This window comes from Theropithecus gelada, chromosome 6 (assembly GCF_003255815.1).
Source record: "Theropithecus gelada isolate Dixy chromosome 6, Tgel_1.0, whole genome shotgun sequence".
NCBI lineage: Eukaryota > Metazoa > Chordata > Mammalia > Primates > Cercopithecidae > Theropithecus > Theropithecus gelada.
The window spans coordinates 70917939-70934349 of record NC_037673.1 but is presented as its reverse complement, the minus strand read 5'-3'; the positions used below and the strand labels follow the sequence as shown (position 1 = coordinate 70934349).

At 36.1% G+C, this 16411-nt stretch overlaps 1 protein-coding gene across 1 annotated transcript in view; it reads left to right on the top strand.

Annotated features, from left to right (window-relative positions):
* Positions 1 to 16411, top strand: part of COL4A3BP (collagen type IV alpha 3 binding protein) — a 145979-nt gene that overhangs the window by 85526 nt on the left and 44042 nt on the right. The window contains 4 exon segments of the mRNA XM_025387384.1: positions 2699 to 2806; positions 3668 to 3806; positions 12228 to 12311; positions 14416 to 14573. Coding sequence (XP_025243169.1) covers positions 2699 to 2806; positions 3668 to 3806; positions 12228 to 12311; positions 14416 to 14573 — 489 coding nt within the window.

The window sequence follows — 16411 nt, the reverse complement described above, 5'->3', positions numbered from 1 at the left end:
GTTGAAACAAGGTTACATTTTTTTCTTTATCTTTATTGGAGTACAATTTACATTTACATTCTTAAAAAGTACCCATTTTAATTGTACAGTTTGAGTTTTGACAAATGTAGTCTACACTTCCCACATTTTCTTCTACCTCTTTGTATTCAGTGCCCTTGTTGTACTCTGGCCTGCTCTTGTTTGTCATAGATTAGTTTTGTCTTTTTTAAAAATCCGTTTTCTTGAGGCATAATTTGCATACCATAAAGTACATGCTTTTGATTACCTTTTCATTAATCGTTTTCCTGACTCCAGAACATTTATTTTCCTTCATCACTAAGATATTGCTTTGAGATGTGGAGTCATGTAAAGTCTTGGAGAAGAGCTTTGATTCCACCTTCTCTTAAAATTATATGTAATTTGTTAGTTAATTAAGAGTTGAGAACGTATTGAAGTACTTTTTATAGATGGAATGTTTTATAAGCAAGCATTATTTAAAAATGTGACCATTTTACTTTGGCAGCTGGTAGGTGTTAGAAGTTTGAAATTTAAGAGGCTACTTGTTTTGATATGGATAAATTCCTAGTGTCTGCCTGAAGATGTCCATCTCTTTTTTCATGAGGAGTTTTGTTATTTTGGTTACAGATTCCTTTCCTCCTCTCGTCGTCTTTTTTTTTTTTTTTTCCCCGTTTTAACCAGATCCATCTGATTATTGATGTTGGGGGTGGGGACAAGTTTGCTCTTCCTTTGAGATTGTTGCTGTTGTACCTTCAGCAGAATTGTCCCTCTTTGTTGCCATTCCTTGCCATTGTTACTGCCACTTCTAATCTCTACTATTCTTTTTACCCTTGCTTTTCTTTTTCATTTTTTCTTACATTTGGATAAACTTATCTAGTTTCTGATAGCTTTTCTGAGATCCTAGAATATTAAAGTTAAGGTAAATGAAGTGATACTAACTGGAAAATGTTTGAAACTAGTGCTGATATCACTTACATAAAAATGAGAACATAAAAATTTTATTTATTAAACTATAGAAGCTTAGTATTCTTATAGCTAAAAAGAATATTTTACAATTAGAATAATATCATGGGTAAACCAACAGCTATATAGGAAATGTAATGGATTTTCAGGAATTAGACCACAGAGGCTATAAAATGTCAATGGGTATATTTTCTATAACACATTGTATGTAATTTTGTTTCCTAATATTGATCTTGAAATTTGTGTAACTTTAAATAATTTTTCATTGTAACCATAGGTTTGACACTAAAAATAATTAGGTATTATTTTACCACTTAAGTTTATTGAGTAGAATTAAAATTAAATACAATGTAGCTTTTTGTTCCTTTGTTTTCAGTATTGGTCTCTAAGTATTAAAAAAAATAATGTTTACTAAACCTAGGGATTTTTTCCCCCTCAAATGAAGGAAAACTGTTCAATATAAATACTTATCTAGAACCATAATAGTACAGAGGAGCAGGATTGAAATCAATCAAACCATAATAGATATGATATGTTGTCAAAGGATATAATACAGATGCCTTGGTTTTTCCACACAAGCTTATTAATTCACTGTACTTTTTTTTTTTTTTTTTTTTGAGACTGAGTCTTACTGTGTCACCCAGGCTGGAGTGCAGCAGTGTGATCTCAGCGCACGGCAACCTCCACTTCCCGGTTCAGGCGATTCTCCTGCCTCAGCCTTCTGAGTAGCTGGGATTATAGGTGCCTGCCACCATGCCTGGCTAATTTTTGTATTTTTAGTAGAGACAGGGTTTCACCATGTTGGCCAGGATGGTGTCAAACTCCTGATCTCAAGCGATCCACCCATCTCGGCCTCCCAAAGTGCTGGTATTACAGGTGTGCGTGAGCCACCGTGCCTGGCCTAATTCACTGTACTTTTTAAAAGTAACAGTAGAAAATAATCAGAGATCCAAAATACCTGGTTTTAATTACTTTGAAGTTCAAATGTTCTATTCCTTTGTCTATATTGTTATGTTGCATTTGTATTAGAGAAGGTAAAATATAAAATTGATGCTCTGAAGAGTATCATCCCCATCAGTTATCTTCCATGGGATGCTAACTTAACAGACTAGCAAAATTGGAAACTTTGTGCCTTCAACTGTCGAGGTGGTTACAAAGATCAAAAAGATACAAGCTGCTTCCAAAAAGATCCAAGTCCAGTAGTAATAACAAAACACAAACTATTGTGAGTAGTAAATGCTGTAATTGTGTTGTGTTAAGAATAGGTGAGAATACGTAAAATTTACCATTTTGACCACTGTTAAGTATACAGTTCTATGGTATTAAGTACATTCACACTATTGTTCAACCATCACCATCATCCATCTTCAGAACTTTTTTATCTTCCCCAGCTGAAACTCTGTGTCCATTAAATAATAACTACCTGTTCTTCTTTTCCCTGCTTCTGGTAACAACTATTCTACTTTCTGTCTATGAACTTGACTACTTTAGTTTTCCTATTATTAAACAGTCTTTGTGACCACTAGCCCAGCACATAGTAGGTATTCCATAAATTTCTAAATTAAATGGCATTTAGGAATTGAAAGGCATTGCTTATGTCAGTGGATTGACTATATATTTTATATGTACCCAAACTGCCAATTATTGTTATAATAACCTTGTTAATTCATAGGAAACCTTTTGTTTTCTCAAGTATTTTTTATTTAAATTCTTTTCACATAGTTTACCTTTTTTTTAGACTGAATCTGGATATGGATCTGAATCCAGCTTGCGTCGACATGGCTCAATGGTGTCCCTGGTGTCTGGAGCAAGTGGCTACTCTGCAACATCCACCTCTTCATTCAAGGTGTATAGTTAATGGATGCCTTAAGTTAAAGCAACATAAATTGAGCTTAGTATTGGATGTTGTGAACAGAATATACTTGATAATTTTTGAACAAGCTTTTTAATAATATAATTTATTTGAACTTATTAAAGAAAAACTTAAGGTATAAAATAATAACTCATACAAATGAACACGTCACTGATTTTATTTCATTCATTTATTAGGTAAAACATAAAAAAACTGGTTCAAAGGAAAATCTAAAGAACTGAAACGATTTGCAAATGTGTGCAAAACTGGTCAATATCCACAGATTAATAATCAGTGCTTCTGCACCAGACAAAATTCATTTGCATCTCTATGAACAAGAATTATTTATACTACTCAGTTTTTTACCAGAAGAGTTGTAAAATAGCTCAAATGCAGTGAAAGGCAAAAGTGTCTGTATGATCAAACAGTACTTTCCCAAGGGTACCATAAATGACAGCTCACCATTACTTTGAAAGGACACTAGTAATATTTTTGCCCATTTCAAAGTCTTTCACAGTTGTTCCTCACAATTTTATTTAATTTGAAAATATCAAATGTTATATTTGCAAACTGTCAGGTGTTACTGCTTTCTTATTTTCTATAAAAAATAAGGCTTTTTTATAAGTGATATCACTTGCAAGGTTATCACTCCTAAGTGACTTATCACTATCAAGCCAATAGATTAGTCAGTTTCAAGCCTGTTCCTAGAAGTATTATATTGAACTAGACAGCTCTCCTTATCCCATGCCCTCAGTTATAAGGTACAGACCTTAAAAGTTGATGAAATACCATAGGACCAAATAAAATCCAGTTCTGTTTTACTTGAATTACATCTCCCTATTTTGTGTTTTGCAGAAAGGCCACAGTTTACGTGAGAAGTTGGCTGAAATGGAAACATTTAGAGACATCTTATGTAGACAAGTTGACACGCTACAGAAGTACTTTGATGCCTGTGCTGATGCTGTCTCTAAGGATGAACTTCAAAGGGATAAAGGTTAATTAGGCTATTACCACTATTTTTACTTGGAAAATGAATGGATTAAAAGCCTCTTGATCTCAAAGGGTAATGTCTTTAAGTGATAAAGGTATCTATAGTCATTTTTTGCTGCAAACCCCCAGTGAAACAGGTTTCAGTGTCCTTGTAACTTGGGTACTTCAGTTACACATACTAATTCATTTTGATCATCCATACCAGATACCATTGAAGACCTTTATTTTATTTATTTATTTTTTGTTGAGACATGGTCTCATTCTATAGCCCAGGCTGGAGTGCAGTGGCACGATCATAGCTTACTGCAGCCTCGAACTCTTGGCCTCAAGCAATCCTCCTGCCTCAGCCACCCAAGTAGCTAGGACTACAGGTGTGCGTCACCACACCCAGCTAATTTATTTTTCTATTTTTTATAGAGATGGAGGTCTCACTATGTTGGTCAGGTTGGTCTTAAACTCCTGGCCTCAAACAGTCTTCCCACCTTGGCCTCCCAAAGTGCTGGAATTATAGGTGTGAGCCACTACACCAGGCAGAGATTTTCAAATGATACTCTTTATTCCATTAAAAAATGGTATCATCTTGGTAATACGGAGCATTTCACATTATTATTATGTCTGATAAATTTACCCCATGATGAGTCTTAGAGGAGATAAGTATATGTCAAATCCTTCAGGTCTGAAATCAGCCAGTTGATCTCTTTCTCCTTCTTCCTCTCATTTCTCTTTTTCTCCCCTTTCCTTTCTTTTTGTCTTTTCCTCTCTCTCTCTTTTTTTTTTTTTTTTCCTGAGACGGAGTCTTGCTCTGTCACCAGGCTGGAGTACAGTGGCGTGATCTCAGCTCACTGCAACCTCCGACTCCCTGGTTCACGCGATTCTCCTGCCTCAGCCTCCCAAGTAGCTGGGATTACAGGCACACACCACCATGCCCAGCTAATTTTTGTATTTTTAGTAGAGACTGGGTTTCACCGTATTGGCCAGAATGGTCTTAATCTCCTGACCTCGTGATCTGTCCACCTCGGCCGTCCAAAGTGCTGGGATTACAGGTGTGAGCCACCGCACTTGGCCTCCTCTCTCTCTCAGTCTCTCCCTTTCTCTACCCTTTTTCTCATAGAAGAAGAAATCAATAATAGAAACCAAAATAATAATTGTATATACATTTAAAAATAATTTTATTGTTTTTATTTAAAAGAAACAAGATATCTTCAATTAACTTTTAGTGTTAGGTTTACAGTTTAACTTTCCTTTGTTAGTGCTGAAAATGCTGCTGATGTCAACATTGTTCTTCAGCTTTTCACTTAATTTATTGTGAACTACTTTACCATTATTACCAAATAGGACTAAGTTCATTCCCAGTATAACTAAGTGGCTTGACATGGTTTCATTTCTCTTTCTTATTAAATGTGTTTGATCTAGATCCAAGTTCTTTTTGTCTATTCTATATTGCCTTTTTCTGCCGCCTTTGGATGAAGTTTTTATATATATATAAACTTCCACTTTATCTCCTTTGTTGGCTTCTTAGCTATAATTCATGGTTTTATTATTTTATTGGCTACTTTAAGGTTTATAGTTTGCATATTTAACTTACCTCAGTCTACCTTCAAGTAATATACCACTTTATGTGTAGTATCAGAACCTTCCAATAATGTATTTCTTTGTCCTCACTCCTGAGGCAAGAATCTTCTGAATTCTCACCAATTCCCTGTGAATTACAAGGTTTTCCAGTCTGCATTATAAAGCAGATAATTTTTCCTGCTCCCATGTAAGCTTCAAGTGCTGTTTCTTGGAATCCTTTAAGAAGGTTCTATCCCTTGCCTTTATAGTTTGCTCACTTGCATGTGCTATCAGTACTCTTCAGAGTACTCAGGGGTAGCCTTCTGCCATTCTCCAGTGTTCTCTGTCTGTCCAGTTCTCTCCTCTCCAGTACTCTGCCTTGTGAACTATTGCTAGTTGCCTTTGTCTCTGGGTGCTCAGCTTCATCTCATTTCAGGGAATCCAGAAGGCTCCTCCTGGGTTTCCTGTCCTTACTGTACAGTTTGGAAACTCCTAAAACAATGAGCTAGAGCAGACATAGAGTTCACTTCATTTGTTCTCCAACTGTTAAGGATCACTGTCCTTTTTTGCCTGATAGCCAGTGTCTTGAAAAGCATTGTTTCATATATTTTGTCCAGTTTTTACTTTTATGCTACAGAGTAAATTCAATCCTGGTTATTTCATCTCGAACAGAAGCAGAAATCTGTATTCCTTTTAAAGTTTCTCAATTTTGTGTACATTTAGTAGCCTGGAAGTTATTTTCTGTTTTTATTTATTTGTTTGTTTATTTATTTATTTTGTAGACAGTCTCCTTCTGTTGCCCAAGCTAGAGTGCAGTGGAATGTTCATAGCGCCCTATGACCTCAAACTCCTGGGCTCAAGTGATCCTCCTACCTCAACCTCCCAACTGGCTAGGACTACAGGCATATACCATCACATCTGGTTAATTTTTAAATTTTTTGTAGAGACGAGGTCTTGCTATGTGGCCCAGGCTGGTCTTTAAACTCCTGGTCTCAAGGGATTCTCCCACCTCAACTGCCCAAAGTACTGGAATTACAGGCTTGAGCTATTGTGCCTGGCCTTGAAGTCCTTTCTGTTTGTTAATATAAAAACTTTTATTAAAGGTTTTGGTTCGTTAATGTGTGATTTTTTTCCCCCTCTAAAAATAAAAAACACCTGAACTTCTGTTTCTCCTTCATTAAAAAAGAATACCTTTTAATCAATTTAAATGTTACAGATTAGCTTTATTATACTTGCAAGTAATCCTTTAAACAAAAACAGGGTACATATAGAATATGATGCCTTGTTTATCTTTTTTTTTTTTTTTTTTTTTTTTGAGACGGAGTTTCATTCTTGTTGCCTAGGCTGGAGTGCAATGGCACAATCTCGGCTCACCGCAACCTCCGCCTCCCAGATTCAAGTGATTCTCCTGCCTCAGCCTCCCTGGTAGCTGGGATTATAGGCATGTTCCACCACGCCTGGCCAATTTTGTATTTTTAGTAAAGACAGAGTTTCTCCATGTTGGTCAGGCTGGTCTCGAACTCCCGACTTCAAATGATCCGCCCGCCTCGGCCTCCCAAAGTGCTGGGATTACAGGTGTGAGCCACTGCGCCCGGCCAGTGTTTATCTTAATGGTCCATACCAATAGTGTATAGTATTAGAAGGACAAAAGTGATGGTGAAAAAGTAGAAGTTGGGATGCAGTGATAACCAGGTTGTGTAGATGACTTAAAAAATATTAGACATTACACTGAATCTTTTCTGCTACATGTTTAAATAAACAGCAAAATGTAGACTGATGTATTAGTTTGCTAGGGCTGCCATATCAAAGTACCACAGACTGGGTGGCTTAAACAACAGATTTATTTTCTCACAGTTCTGAGATAAAGGTATTGGCAGGGTTGGTTTCTTCAGAGGGTCATGAGGGAAAAACCTGTTCCAGGCCTCTCTTCTTGGCTTATAGGTAGCCAACTTCTCCCTATATCTTCACATCATCATCTTTCCCTTTGTATGTATCTATGTCCAAATTTCCTCTGCATATTGTACAGTCATAGTGGATTAGTGCCCATCCTAATGACCCCATTTTAACTTAATTACTGCTTTACAAACCTTGGCTCCAAATAGCCATATTCTAAGGTACTGGAGATTAAGGACTTCAACATATGAATTTCTGAGACACCATTCAGCCCATAACAACTGATTTCCCTACAAATGTTATTTATGAGATACCAACTGATTGATTGATCCTTTGATTTTTATTTGAGACATGGTCTCCCTCTGTCACCCAGGCTGGAGTGCAGTGGCACAATCTCGGCTCACTGCAACCTCCACCCCCCAGGCCCAAGCAGTCCTCCCACCTCAGCCTCCCCAAGTGGTTAGGACTACGGGCGTGCACCACCACGCCCAGCTAATTGTTGTATTTTTTGTAGAGACAGGGTTTTGCCATGTTGCCCAGGCTGGTCTCAGACTCCTGAGCTCAAGCAATCTGCTTACAAGCGTGAGCCACCTGCTAAGCCTGAAATACTGATGTTTTTAAGAATATATGCTGGGTATAAGGACATGGACCATAATTTCCTACTTGGCAGAGCAGAGTTGCTGACCTGAGTTTAAAGGATCTCTGTGGATATACTGTCATTAAATTATTAAAACTAAGTTTATGACTTAAATAATTTTAAGAATCACTGTCTGTCTTTATGTATATCATTCAGTAAGATTTAATTAACATTTTAAGTCTAGATACTCTGGGGATTACAGAAGTGGCAGACATCACCTCTTACCTAAACACATTGTTTAATTTTAAAAACAATACATATATACCACATTAAAAGTAAAATTTCTTCTAATCTTGCTCTTCTATTTATTGTTTAATGACTTGAAGTAGATTTCTCAACATTTCTCAACACCTGTTTCCTCAGCTATAAAATGGTTATTATATCTAGCACCTGTGATTGTGAGAATTAAATGATAATGTATATGTTAGCACTGTGTTTAAAAGCAAAAACTCAAATAATAGCTGTTATTAATATAGTTAATTTGGATTATTGCTGGGGTGACAGGAAGCAGAAATGTACAAGATCCAAAGGTGGGATTTAGCCTAACAGACTTGAATGTTGGTAAAGGAGACCAGTGTGACTGGAATGGAGGAACTTTGTATTAGGATGATGGTTTCAAACCATGTGAGATATCCCTAAGAGTTCTATAAAGTTGCCTCAAGGATGCACAAGGAGTTCCTTCAGGGAAAAAAAGGGAAGTCTACTCTTTTAGCTTATTTTCATCATTTTTATATATTACTGGCCTTAAAAATATCTTTTAAAAAGCTTTAAAAAGCTGAAAATCGCTGTTTGATGCTGGTAGGCTATTAGGTGGAGAATATTGAACACAGAAACAGTTGCGATTTAATCTAAAAAATAATGTTCACATTGGTAATTTGAAAAGTTACTGTTTAGGCAAGGATATAAGTTGAAGTTAATATTTTTAAAACATTAATCATTGTAGGTAATTGTAACATAGATTAGAATGGTGAAAGACTTTAGATAGGAGAAAATTATGTGGTAACCAATTGTAGCAATGTAAACATCTGTAAATGAGCCCCTAGATAAGCATGAAGAATAGAGGAAATCCATTAGAGGGGAGTTACCATGATTAATTTTTGTAATGTTTTATAGTATTCCCCATGTACTATGTTAAATTCTTTAATTATCTGAATATAATTTTATAATAACCTTATGTAGGTATAAGTATTAATCCCTTTTTATAGACGAGAGAACTGCACAGAGAAGCTAAGCAACAATGTTAGCATAGCTGGTTTGTTTATGGAACTACTTTTGGTAATAGACATTTCTTTAGAGAAATAGTATAGGAGATGTGAACCTAGTGTTAGTATAAGAAGTCACAGGAAAATAAGGAGTCATTAGCATAAAAATAGTTAGAGTCATAACAGTGAATAATTGCCCATGGGGTAGAAGGATAAATATCTGAGGAAGGAGACTTGAAGTTTGCCCACAGCTAAAGAGTAAAGGGAAATTTAATTTTTAAAACGAACATAATATAGGGTCATGTTAGCAAGATGTGAGAATCATCAAGGCTGTTTGGTCTTGTCAAGTAGAAATTTGACATGTAAGCATGAGCAGTGTCAAATACAGCATAGGCGTCAAGAAAGAGATGGGAGCAAACCATAAAAACAGATTTTATTAAACAGTAGCTAACCTTTGAAAAACCTTTTGTTTTTGTTTCTGTTTTTTCTTTGAGACAGGGTCTTGTTCTATCGCCCAGACTGGAGTGCAGTGGTGTACTCATAGCTGCAGTCTCGAACTCCTGGGCTGTTTTGTAGAGATGAGGTCTTGCTGTTTCCCAGACTGGTCTCAAACTCCTGACGTCAAGTGATCCTCCCACTTAGGCCTCCCAAAGTGCTGGGATTACAGGCTTGAGCCACCACGCCCAGCCTGAAAAAACTATTCTGTATCTGTTTTGGGGGTGGAGGGTTACGGTAAAGGGGTAGAGGAAGATTTAATGTGCTGGTGGCTGAGAAATATTTGGGTGGCAAAAATAAATAGTAGTTTGGCTGATATTGTAATCATCTCAGGAAGCTTTAAAAAAGAAATAATTGTATCATACCCTTCACCGTAGTCTCAACTAAACCAGAATATTCAGGGGTTAAGGGGAGAGAGAGAGATTAAGGTTTTGTTCTTTAAAAGTTCCTTAATAGGTAGATAACCAAAAGTTCCTTGATACGTGGATACCCTCTCTAGTTATGAGCTAGCATTATAAACAAGCCTTCTGAAGGCAGAAGGAAAGCACAGCAGAAAGCGGAAAACAAATGCTATATAGAAGGCTTTTGAGTTTTCCAAGAAAACAAGTCCTTCAAATTGGGAGAATAGGTCAAATCTAGAGCAAACAAAATATCTGCTGCACTACTATAGAAAAGAATGCATGAAGGTAGAATTGAAGAGTGAGTAACAAACTGCTTTAATTTTTCATTGATATGATGCAAAAAAAGTAGGGAAATTTGAGAAGGCCCCGGGAAGTAAGGATCTCAAAACGTACTTGAAGGTCATCTTTATGGGATTATGCCAGGGGACTAATTTAGGAATAGTCGTATTGTAACTTCAGCTGATGGTCAGCATGGTTTTTTATCTGAATATGGTTTAAAAATAATGTATCAAAAGACATTCCACAGCATATTTATTGAACATATCAGATCTTACTCATCTTTGTATTTTCACTGGTAATCAAGGTATGCTCATGTTGAAGTCTATAGGAATGATGGAAGTGGAAAAGAAAAAGAATTGAATATTGAAATCACAGCCAGGTAGAAATGAATACATGGTATTAATAGATAATAGCAGTTTATGATTTGTAAAAGTTGTTATAGATGATTGGCAACATTTTCAAGTGATTATTAAAAAACGAAATAGTCCAGTAATTAGAAAATGGCAGTACAGAAGATTTTCTATGGTGATTCCTACCATTTAATGGAAGGAGGGAAATAAGGTATCAAATTGGGCTCTGCATCCATAAAAAAGACAGCTAAGATAGATGAGATGTTCCTTATAGAGCCATGGTGCTCCTGAGGTAAAAAGATAAAGGCAGTAAGTAAGACATTAGTTTAAAATGTAGATTCCTTCTTTATAAAGGGAGTTCCTCAAAAGATAGATAAAGGAGCCATGTAGGCTGGGTGCAGCGGCTTACACCTGTAATCCCAGCATTTTTAGAGTCAGAGGTGGGCAGATTGCTTGAGCTCAGGAGTTCGAAACCGGCCTGGGCAACATGGTGAAACCTCGTCTCTACAAAAATTAGCTGGGCTGGTGGTGTGCGAGGCTGGATTGCTTAAACCTGGGAGGTGGAGGTTGCAGTGAGCTGAGATCGTGCCACTGCACTCCAGCCTGGGCAGCAGAGCCAGACACTGTCTCACAAACAAGAAGAAGAAGAAGCCATGAAAAGCTTGATAAAAGCAGGAAATAATGTTGGGAGCTAAGATGCAGGAATTTGCATTATGATTGGAATGCATAGTACAGAGAATTAAAGTATGTGAGGTAGTAGAAGGGATAGCACGTAGAAGAAAGAGGTATGTTAAAGTAGAACAAAAGAGATTCTGTTTTTTCTGCAATTAGAGAAGCTAAAAGGGATGTCCGGGTACAGATATACACTGGGATGAATGAAAATTGATATCTGCAAGTCATTATATTTTCCCTGCACATCCAGAAATAGTATATTTAAGAACTCTTGGCTGGGTGCGGTCACTCATGCCTATAATCCCAGCACATCGGGGGGCTGAGGCGGGCAGATCACGAGTTCAGGAGTTTGAGGCCAGCCTGGCCAACATAGTGAAACCCCTTCTTTACTAAAAATACAAAAAGACTGGCCGGCTGTGGTGGCACACACCTGTAGTCCTAGCTACTTGGGAGGCTGAGACAGGAGAATTGCTTGAACCTGGGAGGCGGAGGTTGCAGTGAGCGGAGACCATGCCACTGCACTCCAGCCTGGGTGACAGAGTGAGACTCCATCTACAAAAAAGAACTCTCAGAGGCAAGCTAAGGTGTCTTTTGCATAGAAGGTACCTTTTATAGTCCTGCTCAGTCCTTCTGGTCCTGTTACAGAGTTGAAATGGCCCCATGTAAGGGAGCAAGATATAGGAAGACTACAGGGTGAAATAATTCATAACTCAGTAGCCTTCCCTTACACAAATGAGAATGAATGTGGTTTAAAAATAATGTATCTAAAGACATTCCACCACATATTTATTGAGCATACCTTGATTACCAGTGAAAATACAAAGATGAGTAAGACTTCATACTCACAAAATCAGAATCCAGAGTAAAATGACTCAGTTGAACATAAGAATAGACATTAATTTCTGTTTCTTTTCATCCTAATTTCCTTAAATATATTTTATTTAGTGGTAGAAGATGATGAAGATGACTTTCCTACAACGCGTTCTGATGGCGACTTCTTGCATAATACCAACGGCAATAAAGAAAAGTGTAAGTAATACATTTTTCCCCTCAGCTGGATAAAGTATACTTTCAGAAGTTATGTAACAACTCACAAAGAATAATTACCTGATTGATTAATTTTTAAAAAAGCAATAGAACTGCTGGAATCCAAGTGAAAATAGCTTCCAAGACATGTAGGTAAAAATCACATTCTGACATTATGTAATAATGGTGACATTTACATATGGATGTCCAGCTGTCCCAACATCATTTGCTGAAAGGACAATTTTTTTTTCCCTTGTCTTGGCACCTTTGTGAAAAACTGATAGGCTATAAATGCGAGTGTTTATTTCTGCACGCTCAATTCTGGTGAGTTGATGTACGTGTCTATTCTTATTAAGAAAATACAAGCTTTAAAAAAGCTTTATTGAAATATAATTGACATACCATTTAAAGTGTATTATTTGACAAATTTGAATATTTTCATAAAACTATCAACACAATCAGTTCTTCTCATTGCTCAGTAGTGTTTTATTGTATAGATATACCATAGTTTGTGTATCTAGTCATTCACTGGTAGATATTTGGGTCAGTTACAGTTTTGACTATTACAAATAAAACTCCTATGAGCATTCATATACAGTTCTTTTCATGGAAATTTATTTTATTTATTTTGGGTAAATACCTAGGAGTAGAATGTTCTAATCGTATGGCAGATATATATGTGTTTAATTTTTAAAGAAACTGCCGAACTGTTTTTTACCAGCCACATATGAGAGTTCCAGTTCCTCCACATCCCCACCGGCACTCAATATGGTCAGTCTTCAAATTTCAGTCATTCTAATAGGTGTGTAGGGATATGTCATTGTGGTTTTAATTTGCATTTCCATACTAACTAGTGATATTAAGCATCTTTTCATGTTTTTATTTGCCATTTGTATCTTCTCTTCGGTGAAGTGTGTGTTCACATTTTTTGCTCATGTTGGGGTTGGTGTTTATCATTATTTTTTGGTTTTTATTTTTTTTTTTGAGACGGAGTTTCGCTCTTGTTGCCCAGGCTGGAGTGCAGTGGGGTGATCTCGGCTCACTGCACCCTCCGCCTCCTGGTTTCAAGCGATTCTCCTGCTTCAGCCTCTTGAGTAGCTGGGATTACAGGCATACACCACCACACCTGGCTAATTTTGTATTTTTAGTGGAGACGGAGTTTCTGCATGTTTGTCAGGCTGGTCTCAAACTCCCAGCTTCAGGTGATCCGCCCACCTTGGCCTCCCAAAGTGCTGGGATTACAGGCGTGAGCCACCGCGTCCGGCCGTTGATCATTATTAGTGAGCTTTGAGTTTACTTCATAATTCTGGATAGAAGTCCTTTATTAAACATACGCCACACAAGATTTTCTCCCAGTTTGTGGCTTATCTCTTTATCCTCTTAAGAGTATTTTCAAGAGCAGAAATTTTACATTTTGATGAGGTTTGACAATTTGTTCTTTAATGGGTTATACCTTTACTGTCATATCTCTAATAGTTTTTAAAGTCAAAAGTGTCATTTCATTTATAAGGATTCTACTAAAATAATTTCTTATTAACTATAGAATATTACTTGTTTGCAATACTTTGAGTTTTAAGATTTTTTGTTTAATTCAAAAACTAACCATGAATTAAAATGATAAAATTGAAACATAAAAGGCATTGAGTTTAAGTAAGTGCATTGGTCCTGATTTAAATTTGTATGTTTATTTTTAAACTGTATATTATTTTATTAGGTTCTTTAGTTTATCTTCAGATATTTTTTAAGTTCTAGGTTTTTCAAAATATAAGGTAGTTCTTGCCATAATTAGGTCCTACTCTAAGCTGTCAGAATGTTATTGTTAAAGTATTGCTCCTCCTACCATTTGATTAATTAGGTGCAGCACAGCAAATAAATTTCAGGAAACAGAATCTAGAAAAAAAAAGGACTTGAAGGTACATATGCTGCCACAAAGCTTCTTTGCTCATAGAGCTTGCATAGGAGATTTTTAAATGTTGGCCTACAGGAGGAAAATTAAAATCCCAAAATCTGCTCTGACTTGCTAATTTTCTAAACGTTTTCTAATCTTAAATTGTGATGAATTATTTCTTCATTAGAAATATTTTCAGTGAATAACTTTCATTTTCAGTATTTCCACATGTGACACCAAAAGGAATTAATGGTATAGACTTTAAAGGGGAAGCGATAACTTTTAAAGCAACTACTGCCGGAATCCTTGCAACACTTTCTCATTGTATTGAACTAATGGTTAAACGTGAGGACAGCTGGCAGAAGAGACTGGATAAGGTAAGACTAAGGTTTTTTTTCTTTTAAAAATAATCACACTTTAAGTTTTATGTATTGTTTGAATATGTAAACCAAGCTAACTTCTTAGGGAAAAATCTTGGTTTGATAGAAATAGCAGATGATACTAGTACTCTGAAGCTTTATGGGCATCTTAAACTCGTTTGCCTAACAAGATTCACCAGTTACTTGTTTAAGTACTATACAGTATGCTTTCTTGAAAGATTTGCTATAAAAGTTTTTGTGATGATGTTAGTAATGATTTGGAATAGAAGTGTTGAGCCATTTAACATTACCCACCTTCAAGTGTATGATGTATGAAACTGCATTTAGGGCATACGAACTAACTTATATGCCAATTTACAAAGTTAAACATTTACTTATTACAATAATACTCATGTATTTTTTCCATGGTCAGTGATATCATTTCACATACATTATGTTGTTTGAGCATTTGCCCTATGTTCACATTTTCCCACCTTTGTTTAAACTGCAGCACTGATAATATTACAGTATGACTCTTTAGTTTCTAGTGTGAAGTATGGCTCAGTGGATTTGTTAAGTAGGAAAACTTCTATTTATAATTCAGCTTTAGAAACATAGTAAAATATTAGAATTGAAACATACCTTAAAGTTCCAGTCCAATGCCATCATTTTATAGAAGACGGAATTGAGGCCCAGAGGCTTGTCAAAAGGTGAAAAGTAACAGAGTTAGAGGCATTTTTCTCTATTTTTATATATCAGCTCTGGATACCAGATTAGACATCAGCCAGAATCGTATTCATTCTGAGTTATATTGCTTGCAGAGTTTGAAGGCCTTTGAATTTGATCAGGACACTGAGGAAAGCAGTGTTAGCAGTATGTGTTTAGGAAGGTTCCCATGTTTTAGAAGAAAAGAGAACAGTTCAGAATGCACAAGTGCAGGTGAGAGTAAGCCATTTTGAATAGGAATATGTCTTCTTTTAAAACAGGCAATGAAAACATCCTTTTAAGGTATAGAAAATTTATTATCATCCTGGAGCCAGACTATTATATCTTTGAAGATTTCAACTCTGTACTCAGTGTGTATCAAATTGAATTATTAGAAGAGTCCCTGTTCACACAAAAAAACAATGTGTTGAAAAACATTAGACTGATGCCTGAATACATTAGACTGATGGTTCAAGAGTATCATTCAACTTCTCCAGACTAGCTTATTTCCAACTTTTTGGCAACTTTCTCTCTCTTTAGTCTCTTTTTCCTTCACTAAGAGATTGTATTATTTGGTCACATACTCTAACCACATTGCGTAAAATAAATTTTTTTAAACCTTTGCACGTTATATAACACGACTTCCTGATTTTTTTAGCATTGAAGTTTATTTGCCATGTTGAAAAGGGGAGATAGATTTTTTGATTGCTTTCAGCATTGTTTATCTTACCAGTTCCCTTTCTTTATTGGGTAGCAATGAGCAGAGCAAACCAAAGATCTGCAGAAAAAAACTATTTTTATTGCTTCTCCATGCAACACTCTTCACCAAAGAACAGCCAGAAAATATGGCAGTATTGGTTAAAATCTGGACACTACTGTGTTTTATAGTCTTCTTACAAATCTACCTGATGTCAAATTTTATTAACTTTTTCCACTGTAATTTTTTCTCAAGGTTGAAATAACTGGATCCCAGTTACATTTTACATGGAATGTAAGTGTGTGTGTATTTGCACATGTGTGTACACACAGTATGTGTGTGTTCATATATATATATATATATATATAAAAAATATATGCAGGGTATGTGTGTATTTATTGGTAATCAACTCTATTCAAGAACTTTCTAATCTTTTGTATGTTGTGTGTGTGTG